Here is a 10357-nt window from a genome sequence, read left to right as displayed (position 1 = left end):
TTTTGGGCTGCGCGACATGGGCCCCGTTTCACAGCGGCCCTCCGTTTTCCGTGGGCCCGCACGCCCGGTTTCCATACGCTGTGTACCAGCTTGGTGGCGTTTACATAAGTGCTATTATTCAAGTTTAGCTTTGCCTCGGAATTATGCTGTGAATTTGCCAAGACTCCATCGAGCCTGTGGTATACGGATGCACCACTGTCTGATGAAGTCTGTCATAGTTTCATCAGCACAATCGGCGGCGGGCGCCAGCCTCGCGGCGCCCTCGGCCGGGCACATTGCAGCACAACGCTCAGTCCCGCCCGCTCACACCAGGCCCGCTTCCGCTCTGAACTGCGCTTCGGCATCCATTGTTTGTGCTATCGACTGTTGCGGGCCCACAAATCGTGGCTGCCATGGCAAACGGTTTTCAGCCCTTCGGCACAATCGTGGCCTAACCACAGCAGCTCGCTCGCGGCCGCACGTGTGCACCCACGCCGCGCCGGAGCCAGGCACCTTCTCTCGCTCCTCCTCCTCCGCTTCCCGCAGCCGGAGGCACCGCTCGCCCTCCTCACCACCTCGAGATGCCTCAACAGCTGCCGCTACGGCAGCTGCCCAGGCCACCATTCGCCTGTCGGATGAGCAGGGCGGGCGGGAAGCCGTGGCGGCACGCCGCACGCCCTCGGCGCTGGCATCGGCAGTCGCGGCCTCCAGACAGGCGGCCGGGCCCGCGGCGGGGACGTGGGAAGTGGGCACGCGCGCGGTCGCAGCAGACCGCAAGCGGCGCCTTCGCGGGCCCCAGCGGCCGGGCTCGCCCACCAGACCGTCCGCTGCCAACCGTAGCAACGGCAACGGCAACGGCAACGGCAACGGCAACGGCCGGCAGCAGCAGCCCCAGCAGCAGCAGCAGCAGCGGCAGCAGCAGCAGCAGCAGCCTGAGCAACCAGGCGGCTTTGATGACGGGACGGCTGCCCAAGGCCAGGTTGGCGAGCAGGGACACGGCGCGGCGGGGCCGATGCCGCGCGGCGCGGCGGTGGGACGGCACGCGTTTGCGGTGGGCGCTGGGCGGGGCCTGCGGGGCCCCGAGGCCTGGCTTGCCGCCGCCGCCGCCGCTGCCTCTTCGGCGACAGCCACCGGGCGCGCAGGTGGCAATCAGAGCAAGGGCCAGGCGGCAGCGGCCGCTTCCCAGCAGTCGCCGACTGCCGTGCGCACAGCGCCGGCTGGCAGCGCCCGGCCCAGGCCCGCTCCCGGCAGCGACACGGGCTCGGACGCCGCCAGTAAGCGCGGCGGCGCGCAGGGCCGGTCGGCTGTCATTAACTTTGTCCACTCGCTGACGACGGCGGGGGCGATGGCGACGGCGGCGGCTGTGCGGCGGGCCTCGGCCGACTTTGACACGCTGGAGCACTGGCACGCCGGTGGCGGCGGCGCGCTGGCCGCCGTCGCCGCCGCCGCCAGGGCTGACGCCGCCGCTGCGCGGGGCGCCGGCGGCGCTGCAGGGCCTGCTGCGGGGCCGGCTCCGCCGGCGGTGTGGCCGATGATGAAAGCTGAGCTGCGCGCGCTGGTGGCGGCGGGCAGCGGCCGCGTCAGCCACCAGCGCCGCACCGCCGGCGCTGGCGGCGCCGATGCTGACGCCGAGGCGGAGGTGGAGGCCGCCGCTACGCGGCTGCTGGAGGCGGTGTCCGTGGCCATCCTGGACCAGGGCATTTACGCCGTGCGCAACTCCACCACGCGGCTGCGGCAGGTGCTGTGGCGCCTGGCGGCGGAGACGTGGCAGGAGGCGGCGGAGGGCGCTGAGGACGTGGAGGGCGCGCAGGCGGCGCTGGCGGCGCTGGAGCAGGAGCTGGTGGCGGCGGCGGCGGAGCTGGAGGAAGCTGGCGGGGGCGAGGTGGGCCCGGAGGGGGAGGAGCGGCTGTCGAGGCTGGCGGAGGCGATTTGCGCGTCGCGTGCGCGCGCGGAGGCGGCGTGGCAGGCGGCCGAGCCGGGCCTGACGGCAGCGGCGGCGGCGGCGGCGCTGCGCGACGCCACGGCCGTTCCCGACTGGCTGCGCAGCGGGCTGTCGCGGGCGGTGGGCCAGGACGCGTCACGGCTCAATGGCGCACAGGTAACTTGTTGTCTACCAGGCGAGCAATAGAGGGGAACATAGAAATCGAGGCTTGCTTGTCGGTGTCCTTGTACGGTTCGCAGCTGACTGATGTGTCCATTTTACTCGCTGTATGGCTCGGGGACCCGCAGCTGGCAGCGGTGCTGGCGGCGGCGGGCGCGGCGTCGCTGCCCTTCCGGTCCGCCGACGCGGACGCATTGGTGCGCCGCGCGCTTCAGCTGCTGGCGGTCGGCGTGCGGCCACAGCAGCAACAACAACAACAGCAGCAACAACAACATCAGCAGCAGCAAGGCCCCGAGCACGGGGCTGCGTCCCACAGGGGCCTGCCGGCAGCCGACGCCGACGGTGGCAGCCTCAGCACTGACGAAGCCATCGCGGCGGCGTTCGCTGCCGCAGTCAGCAGCCCGGCTGCCGCGGCGCCGTCCAATGACAGCAGCAGCAGCAGCAGCAGCAGTAGCATCGCCACAAGCGCGGCGGCGGCGGGAGGGCAACGGCCGCTACCGCCGGCACTGTCGGCGCTGTTGATGCTGCTGCTGGTGTCGGTGACGCCGCGCGAGCTGTGCCGGCTGCAGGCACGTTGGACGCTGTGGGCGCAGTTCCAGCGCTTGACGCGTGGCGCCGCTGCGGCGGCGGGCGGCGTTGGCGGTCAGCTGCCGCTGGTGGCGGAGGCGGCGTTGCTAGCGGCTATGGACCGAATGCAGGTGCGTGAAGGGTTTTGCGTGCCAGTTTATAAAAGCTAGGAACGCAAGAATCACTGCTGCGCATGGTACTTGCCGCTAATAACCTAGGAGCCCAAGGAGCCTTGTAGAGTCTATGCCGGGAGAACATATACCGCACCGAGCGGCAGTATGTGGCACTGAAACATACTTGAGAATGGAGAGAGGAGCTGTTGCAAGCTCGCACTGTGTGTGCGGGGCTCATGCAGAGCCGGGGGTCCGCCGAAACACGGAGCCCCTCGGGAGAGGGGCAAAGCCCAAGTGGCGTACCCACGTGCAACAGAATGCCGCTTACACCATGTGTCTCGACTTGTGCGGAAGACCTTGCTAAACACCCAACCCGGAAGGCCCCATTCGGCACGGCCTTGCGTTGTATTACACTATGTGTCCGCGCCTGGCTACTGCTGAGGCCGACACGCTGCCACCGCGCTTTTACGTGTCTCCGCCTTACGTGCCTCCGCCTTACGTGTCTCCGCCTTACGTATCTCCGCCTTACGTGTCTCCGCCTTGCGCTGTGCTGCTCCACACCACAGCTCCGCGCTGCCGGCACGCCCGAGGAGGTGGCCGCCATGGAGCGGGTCAGCCGGGCCGTAGCCGCCAGCGCCGCCGCAATGCGACGCACGGCGCAGCGGCCACAGCAGCAGCAGGAGCAGCAGCAGGAGGAGGGAGAGGAGGCAAGGTCGGCCTCGCTGAACGGGCGGCAGGTGGCGACGTTGTTGTCCTGCTTGAGCGCGGCGGGCAACTTGATTGGCAGCGAATGCCTGGTCCGGGTGAGTCGCAGGCGCTTGGGTAGTTTACCCACATTCAATCGTAAACAAGATGATCCGGCGGGCCGCGCGGGGGGCCTCCGTGCATAGGCCGAGAGATCGAGTAGGAATGAAAATGATGCTAGCGGTAGCCAAACGTTGCAGGATACACGCAACAGCAGCTTTCATGGTACCGGTGGTGTGCGCAGGAATCTCTTTGCCCGTCGCTTGACACCCCAAATCTGATCTGCGCCCTTGCAGCTGACGTCGGCGCTGACTGCCGCAAGTGCGGCCGGAACGTTGCCGCCCTCCTCAGCGGCCGCGGCGGTTGGCGCGCTGGCGTTGCAGTATCACGGCCCCAGCCGCGCCGAGCTTGCGGAGCTGATGGGTGAGGAACTGGGGGGAAAGGACTACGTACATCTTAGGCTAGATCGATAACAAGTTGGAGCTGAGAACTTGTAACAGCGGGCGCAAAGCGTTAATGGCGCCCGGCTTCCAGCGTGTAGCGAAGGACTGACGTGTTGCCTGTTCCATCCCGCGCCTTGTGAACGTCGCTGCACAGCGCCACTGGTTTCGGAGCTCAAATGGGCGCACGACACGCACGACCCGGACCGGCTGCGGCCCACCGGCCCCGAGGCGGCGGCGGAGCGGGTGCGGCTGCAGCAGCTGCCGGTGCTGGTGGGGCGGGTGGAGGTGAGCAATTCTGGGAGTCGGGTGACTGGTGCTGATGCGCATGATGTGTTATGGAGGCAGGTGCCGTTGGCCGCGCGTCTTGCGCTTTGCAGCATCACCATAACCGGGAGTGTGCGGGCATAACACCCATTATGGTGTCTGCGCTCGTGCCCGGGCAGTATCTCGTCACTCTGCGTGCTAGCTAGCAGCATGCCCTGATGCCGCCTCGCTGCTGCCTCTGCTCTTGTCTCTTGCCCCAGGCCGCGCTGGGTGGCGGTCTGCGGCTGCCCTGGGCGGCACCGGACGACGTGGCGGCGCTGCGTGAGGAGCTCAATCGCTTCGTCGCGTCCGGCGGGCTGAGGCCACTGGCGGCTGCCGAGGTGGGCGTTGGGTGTGCAGTTTCATGGAGGCGCAAGTGTGGTTGTTGAGGTCCACTTTTCGCGCAAGCTAAGAGCTCCCCTGAGCGCGCTTCTGAATCTTACCCCTTCCGCTGCTGCTGGCTCGACTTTCGCTCAGGCCTGGGAGGCGTTCCTGGAAGCAGCAGCTGCCAGGCCCGGCGGCGCCGCCGCACCCTCGCCTGCTGACCTCGACGCCTTCATTGATGCAGCACGGGCCGATCTGCTGGCGGACGCGGCGGCAGCATTGGGCGAGAGCGGCAGTGTGCTTGAAACGCTGATGGCGCCGACGAACGAGCTGATGGGGGAGGGGGAGACGGGAGGCTCGCCTGCTGCGTAATGGTGTTGACGCCTGTAGCAGGCCGGCGCACTGTGGAAGTGGGTGGAACTGGTGTGGCGGGCGGAGGGGCGGACAACCAGCAAGGCAACCTTCGGCGTCGTTAGGTTGATGCAAAAGCGATCCTGTTGCGTGACAGGCATTGGTCGAGAGAGGAGTGTGTAGCTGCTGTGATATGCGGCTGCGAGTTGATGCTGTGTGCGTGCACCACCTTCAGAAGCACCACCTTGTGCAAGCTTTCTCATTCCCCAACATCCCACGAAGGCTCGTCGGGCACCTGTTTTGTGTCAATGGGCTGAGCTGCAGTGTGGAGGCAGACAACCGGGCATATCGCCAACACCACTCAGTCGCTCGCGTGTGAGCAAATGCGCCCGGGAGCCAGCGCCATAGAGTCGCTGCGCGCATACATTGTTCAGGTCACACTGTTGCTGGTCGCCGCCGTTGCATGTATGCGTTGCTGCGTGTCGTTACTTGTAAAAGCGCAAAGGAGCCATACGTGTCGAAGATAAGTTCTGCCCTGTGGAGGACCTTTCCAGTAATCCCCGTCATTCGAGCAATACCAACCGTTCCAAGCCAACCAATGCCAAAGTTGTGACACCGGTATAGTTGCCAAGCTGTCAGTATGACTCTTGTCTTGCCGTGGCTGTCACTATTTACTAGCCTTCTACCATAGCTATCCTCCATTCCCCAAACTCCACGGTCTAGGCGCGGTGCGGGGGCTGACATGTACGAGCACGAAGGGAGAAATAGTGAAAGTCCAGCCCAACTGCTGCCGGGGAAACTTGGACCTCCTCATGCACTGCCATTTTGCCACGTCTTGCGTGCCTTCACGCTGCGGGGGACACCACCAAGCCGGTCGTGACGCCGCCTGCAGACCGGGTAGAGACGTAGAGTGTGCGATGGGACAGCGTTAAGGCAGGTTGGTGAAGTCCCGCAGGGTGCAGCTGATTCCCAGACCCCAGCAGATGGCAAACAATTTGCAGCGGCAGGGCAGGAGGCGACGGGCTAAAGCAGGGCCACCGTCACCTACATACAGTGGCGCGTCCGCCGCAGACGCCGTGACTGGGCCACCCGCCGTCACATGCACGCCTAGCTCTTGCTCCCTGTTCGGCATTGGTGTGAACACGGTCACCTGCTGGGCCAACGACACGTCTGGCACCGCCACTTTCGCCGTCACCGCCCGTGAACTTGAAATAGGCTTTTGTGGGCGATAGGCTCTGCTTGTTGCCCGGCAGTACCCATCTCACTCAGCCCTAAACGCCCCTGCCAAGGATGGGCCCGTCGGTCTTGATCGCCGCCGCACCTTCACCACCACGCTGCGGCGTTCGCTGTTCCTGCCCGCCCACATATGACACAGGTCCTTGCACCTTCCGCTTCTCAGGACCCGGACGTCTTGGGCTCGGTTACGGCCACCCAGACGCTCCCTGCCAAGCAAGTGGAGTTTGAGTGGAGACTTTGGCATGGGCATCCTGGCTTCTGGCAGTCCCCACCTTGTGGCGATTGACTGCATCAGGTGGCGCTCCCCAATCAGTCGGGCGGTCCCACGAGGTCCCACGCCAACCAACATGAGCTCTTAATGTAAGGAAATCCTTGAGTCCGGGGCAACCTTCTATCAGCTTGAGTAGTCACTAAAGGACAAGAATCTGGTTCATGGCGCGCGCTAGAGCCCGAACTTAGTGTTTAATATGCGCCCACTCAAGACCCGCGGCTCATCAAGGCCAAATAGTAGATCTTTCTGTCTTCCCATCCCATGCTTTGGCCCTGAGCTGGAGTTAGACTGAGCGTACGGTATTGTAATGTAATGTGCCACTTTCCGCTTGGCATCATGTTACACGACGTGTGGATGGCGGTTCCGCCGCCGGGGACTTAGGGGATGGGTACCTGCGAGCGGTACCTGCGAGCAAGAAACTGCGGTCTGTGTGCGGGGTTGGGACGGCGAGCCCGGACCTCTGTGTGGCCACGCAGCGTAGCCAGGGACGACGGCGTCCGTACTGACACAAGGAAACTCGCAAACCAGGGGCACCCCTGGCCTTTCCCTCGTCGATCTTTCTGTCTTCGCATCCAATGCTTCGGCCTGGGCTGGAGCTGGACGGAGCGTATTGTCATGTATGTACCCATTACTTGGAAACTTGGAGGACAGGACGTAAATATGGAGCAGTCTCCAATGCGTTCGTAAGCTCCTGCTGCTCTAACACGGGGAGGCACGCAAACTGCACGGCACGAAACCCCCACGCAAACCCCGAGTGGCGACCGGTCGGACCCAAGTCAGTAAAACGTTGCTCTACAGCTACAGGATGCATATATTTTTACACCACATGACTTCGCGTTGGGTGCTGAAGTGACAAGCCAAATCAAACAGGGTGGGACATCCTATAATTGAGCGTACCTTGCTGGCTTTAATCTGTATGTATACTTAAATATAAATAAGAAAGGCACAGGCCCCAACTAGACAAGGGGCTGGCGCTCTCTCGAAGAGGCCTCTTGAAACCATGTGTCGCAAGACTCTTGTGATGGCTCTTTGAGTTGTGGATATAGCTGTTGTGTCAAAGACGCTAGGCAAGGGCTGCTGAACTGTTGCCCCTAGCTCTACAGCATCATGGAAAAACACTAGGCTCAGGCTCTGCGCCAGATGTCGACCGAGGGGGAGGCCTCTCCTCCCAAGTAAGCGTCTTGGACAAAGTCCTGCCAATCCCTCGGGTTGCTTTTTGTGCATTCAGGTCATAATGTTCGCGTCCTGATAACTTGAAGCGGGTATTTCCTTGACCGCTTAGCATATATGTACGGTAAAATGTGCGTCAACCGACTGCTTGCAGGGCGATAAGCTCGGAGCGCTCAATAGGCGCGGTCCGGCTGCCCCCGCTCCCAGGCGGCATACCCACCGTCAGCGGCGGCGAGTCACCAAGCCGGCTCGGAACGCGCAGCAGCGCCAGCGTCTCAGGCCTGTTGACGCTGGATGACTATGAGGCCAGCCGCGCAAACTTGGGCTCTGCTCCGGACTCTGCGCTCTCAGAGGCCGTGACGGCAGCGGCGGTCGCCGCAGCCTCCAGCTTTAAGAAGAGCCCGCCAGCTGACGCGCCGCGCACCGAAGCTTCGTTGCCACCCGGGAGCCCGGAAACGGGAAGTCCAGACGCCAGAACGTTGGCCACGCTACAGACCGGGAGCGGCGAGGGCTCGGCAGCGGCCATGCCTGGCTCTGCTGGTGTGCCGTCGCCGGCGCAGCTGGGCACGACGGCTGACGGTGGCACTCCGTCGCCGTCGCCAGCGGAGGCCGGAGCGGGGGCCGCGGCAGCGGCGCCAGCGGGTTCGAGGCAGCGGGCAGAGCTTCTGCGAGGTAGCGCTCGGCCAGGGACTATGTCGGCAGCCGCCGCTGCTGCTGCTGGCGTGGGCGCGCCAGCTGCTGGCCCGAGTGGCAGCCGCCCGGCTAGCCGCGAGACCAGCGGCGGCAGCGGCATGGGCGGGCCCGGAGCGCCGACGCGGCGACTGACGCCGCCGCAGCCTATCAACGTGGGTGGCGACGATGTCCCCGGCCCTGGCCCTGGCCCTGGCGGCGCCGCGGCCCACGCAGCCAGCTCGACTGCTGCGGCGCCACCGCCCGCGCGCTGGAGCGCCGCCGGCACCGGCAACGGGGTCGCCGCCAAGGTGGTTGCCGCGGACAGCTTTGCCAGCTTGGAGGCCGGAGCAGGGGGCCGGGGTGACATCGCCGCCGCGGCGTCGGATGCGGAGGGCTCGGAGGCTGCTGCTGGTGCTGCTGGTGCTGCCGGTTCTGCTGCTGCGGCTGCGGCGTTGCAGGCCATGGTGTTGAATCCCAGTGCCAGTGATGACATGGAGCTGGACGCAATGGGCATGGACCCCGGATTCATCAAGTGCACGGAGGAGGTGAGTGATGGCATCGGCGGGGGTGGTGTGTGGGTGGTGTTGGGCAGGCGGAGCTGGCGTGCGCTGCGGTGCAGAGCTCGGCATCGTTCATGGGTCGGGCGTCGTTAGTATGTGGGAGGAAGCGGGGCTGGAATACCGTGGTGCACGCGATTGCGTGTGTTGGCGGGCCTGCAGGCTGGATCCGTACAAGGGTGGGCGCGTGCGCCAACCCTGGTCGGGCACCGACGTCTCGACACTTTGCCTGCGCGCAGGACCCGTCCTTCACGCTTCTTCACTGGGTGGCAATGCTGGGTCACGACATCCTGGAGGGCGCGCTGCATGCGGGCAAGGAGCACCACGCGCGCTTCACGCGCCTGGCGCGGCTGCTCATCCAGCACCGCAAGCACGACGTGTTCGTCACGGACAGGGTGGGCAGCGGTGATGGGCAGCGGTGGTGACGGCAGACGGCCGATAGCGGGGGGGTGGATGGGCGCGCGCGTGGGGGGGGGGGGGTCGCCGCAGGGCGAGCGGGCGGGGTGCTTTCAGCAAATGCTGCAGCGTTAAGACAGTGCTGTCGGCTGCCTCAGCTGTTGATTGAAGAGTGGTCGATCTTGCCTGCGAGGGGCATGGCTGCTCGCTACCCCGGCCATCCAGCCTTCCGGCACCCCTCAACAGCCGATGCCTTCTCAACAGCCTTAGCATAACCTACCGTAATCTGCGCCTTCCCCCTCTGCCCCCCCTTCCTTGCGCGAGGTCCTCCGCAGTACGGCTGCACGCCGCTGCAGCTGGCCGCCGCCACCGGCAACCGGGACATGGTGGAGGCGCTGCTGGCGCCCTACCACCTGCCGGCGGACGGGCGGCGGGTGCTGGACGCGGCGGCCCACGGCTCCGACTACCTCAACCACCAGGACTCGCAGGTGGGCGCGCGGGAGGCTGCTGGGAGGTCCGGAGGTTCGGAGGTTGGGGGTTTGGGGGTTGGGGGTTGAGGGTTGGGGATTGGGAGTTGGGGGTTGGGGATTGGGGATTGGGCTTGCGCGCGTGCTGGAGGTGAAGGGGGTTGCCACGATGGTTGGAAAGGCGGTACGGGATACACTGAAGACTGCAGTACCGAATGAGCAGCCGTCCGGGCGGCCGCGCTCCAGCTCGTTCTGTGTGTGTGTGTGTGTGTGTGTGTGCGCGGGGTGGGGGGCAGAGGAGCGGCATGACGGCGGGGAGTAGGGGTGCTGCGCCCAGGCAGCTGGTTCAGCCAGGAAGCGGCGCATGCAAGCCATGTCCTTGCCGCCAGCTTTGGTGGATCACGTGTGACCCGCCCGACGGCCCCTGTGTGACCCGCCCGACAGATGAACTTCTCCGCGCTGCATGGCGCCGTGAGCCACGCGGAGCACGCGGTGGTGGTGCTGCTGCTCAAGCACGGCGCCAATCCGCAGGTGCTGGACGTGACGCGGAAGAGCGTGTTCAAGGTGCGTGAGGGGGAGGGAGGGGGAGAGGGAGAGGGAGAAGGAGAGGGAGAGGGAGAGGGAGAGGGAGAGGGAGAGGGAGAGGGAGAGGGAGAGGGAGAG

General features: G+C 65.5%; 3 protein-coding genes across 3 annotated transcripts in view; 2 read left to right on the top strand and 1 right to left on the bottom strand.

Moving 5' to 3' along the window:
• The first annotated feature begins 57 nt into the window (after window positions 1-57).
• CHLRE_16g658950v5 (uncharacterized protein) lies at window positions 58-5432 on the top strand. The gene is made up of 7 exons (XM_043070950.1): window positions 58-2077; window positions 2209-2778; window positions 3327-3563; window positions 3801-3927; window positions 4102-4232; window positions 4472-4591; window positions 4728-5432. Exons 1-7 carry the CDS (start codon window positions 203-205, stop codon window positions 4944-4946), a joined length of 3279 nt encoding a protein of 1092 aa, XP_042915592.1. The 5' UTR covers window positions 58-202; the 3' UTR covers window positions 4947-5432.
• Window positions 5433-5435: 3 nt separating this feature from the next.
• Window positions 5436-6727, bottom strand: CHLRE_16g658926v5 (uncharacterized protein). The gene is made up of 3 exons (XM_043070949.1): window positions 6434-6727; window positions 6311-6367; window positions 5436-5811 (listed from the first exon to the last, which is right to left on the bottom strand). The coding sequence occupies exons 1-3, from the start codon at window positions 6508-6510 to the stop codon at window positions 5736-5738; spliced, it is 210 nt and encodes a 69-aa protein (XP_042915591.1). The 5' UTR covers window positions 6511-6727; the 3' UTR covers window positions 5436-5735.
• A 530-nt stretch (window positions 6728-7257) lies between these two features.
• CHLRE_16g658900v5 (uncharacterized protein) overlaps window positions 7258-10357 on the top strand; it is an 18263-nt gene continuing 15163 nt past the window's right edge. Inside the window, exons 1-5 of the mRNA XM_043070948.1 lie at window positions 7258-7604; window positions 7757-8819; window positions 9071-9226; window positions 9563-9715; window positions 10139-10258. Of these exons, the coding sequence (XP_042915590.1) occupies window positions 7573-7604; window positions 7757-8819; window positions 9071-9226; window positions 9563-9715; window positions 10139-10258 (1524 nt within the window). The 5' untranslated portion in view covers window positions 7258-7572. The remainder of the gene's footprint in view (window positions 7605-7756; window positions 8820-9070; window positions 9227-9562; window positions 9716-10138; window positions 10259-10357) is intronic.

Source organism: Chlamydomonas reinhardtii, chromosome 16 (genome assembly GCF_000002595.2).
Source record: "Chlamydomonas reinhardtii strain CC-503 cw92 mt+ chromosome 16, whole genome shotgun sequence".
In the NCBI taxonomy this organism is placed as follows: domain Eukaryota; kingdom Viridiplantae; phylum Chlorophyta; class Chlorophyceae; order Chlamydomonadales; family Chlamydomonadaceae; genus Chlamydomonas; species Chlamydomonas reinhardtii.
This window is presented reverse-complemented; position numbering and strand designations above follow the sequence as displayed.

Excerpts from the sequence above, each read along its gene's own strand:
- CHLRE_16g658950v5 (XM_043070950.1), top strand. The coding sequence starts at position 203 with ATGAAGTCTGTCATAGTTTCATCAGCACAATCGGCGGCGGGCGCCAGC. Across the intron at positions 2,779-3,326 it reads CGGCTATGGACCGAATGCAG|CTCCGCGCTGCCGGCACGCC; the intron begins GTGCGTGAAGGG and ends TCCACACCACAG. Across the intron at positions 3,928-4,101 it reads CGAGCTTGCGGAGCTGATGG|CGCCACTGGTTTCGGAGCTC; the intron begins GTGAGGAACTGG and ends GTCGCTGCACAG.
- CHLRE_16g658926v5 (XM_043070949.1), bottom strand. The coding sequence starts at position 6,510 with ATGTTGGTTGGCGTGGGACCTCGTGGGACCGCCCGACTGATTGGGGAG. Across the intron at positions 6,368-6,433 it reads ATGCAGTCAATCGCCACAAG|GGAGCGTCTGGGTGGCCGTA; the intron begins GTGGGGACTGCC and ends CTTGCTTGGCAG. Across the intron at positions 5,812-6,310 it reads CGGGTCCTGAGAAGCGGAAG|GCGGCGTCACGACCGGCTTG; the intron begins GTGCAAGGACCT and ends CCCGGTCTGCAG.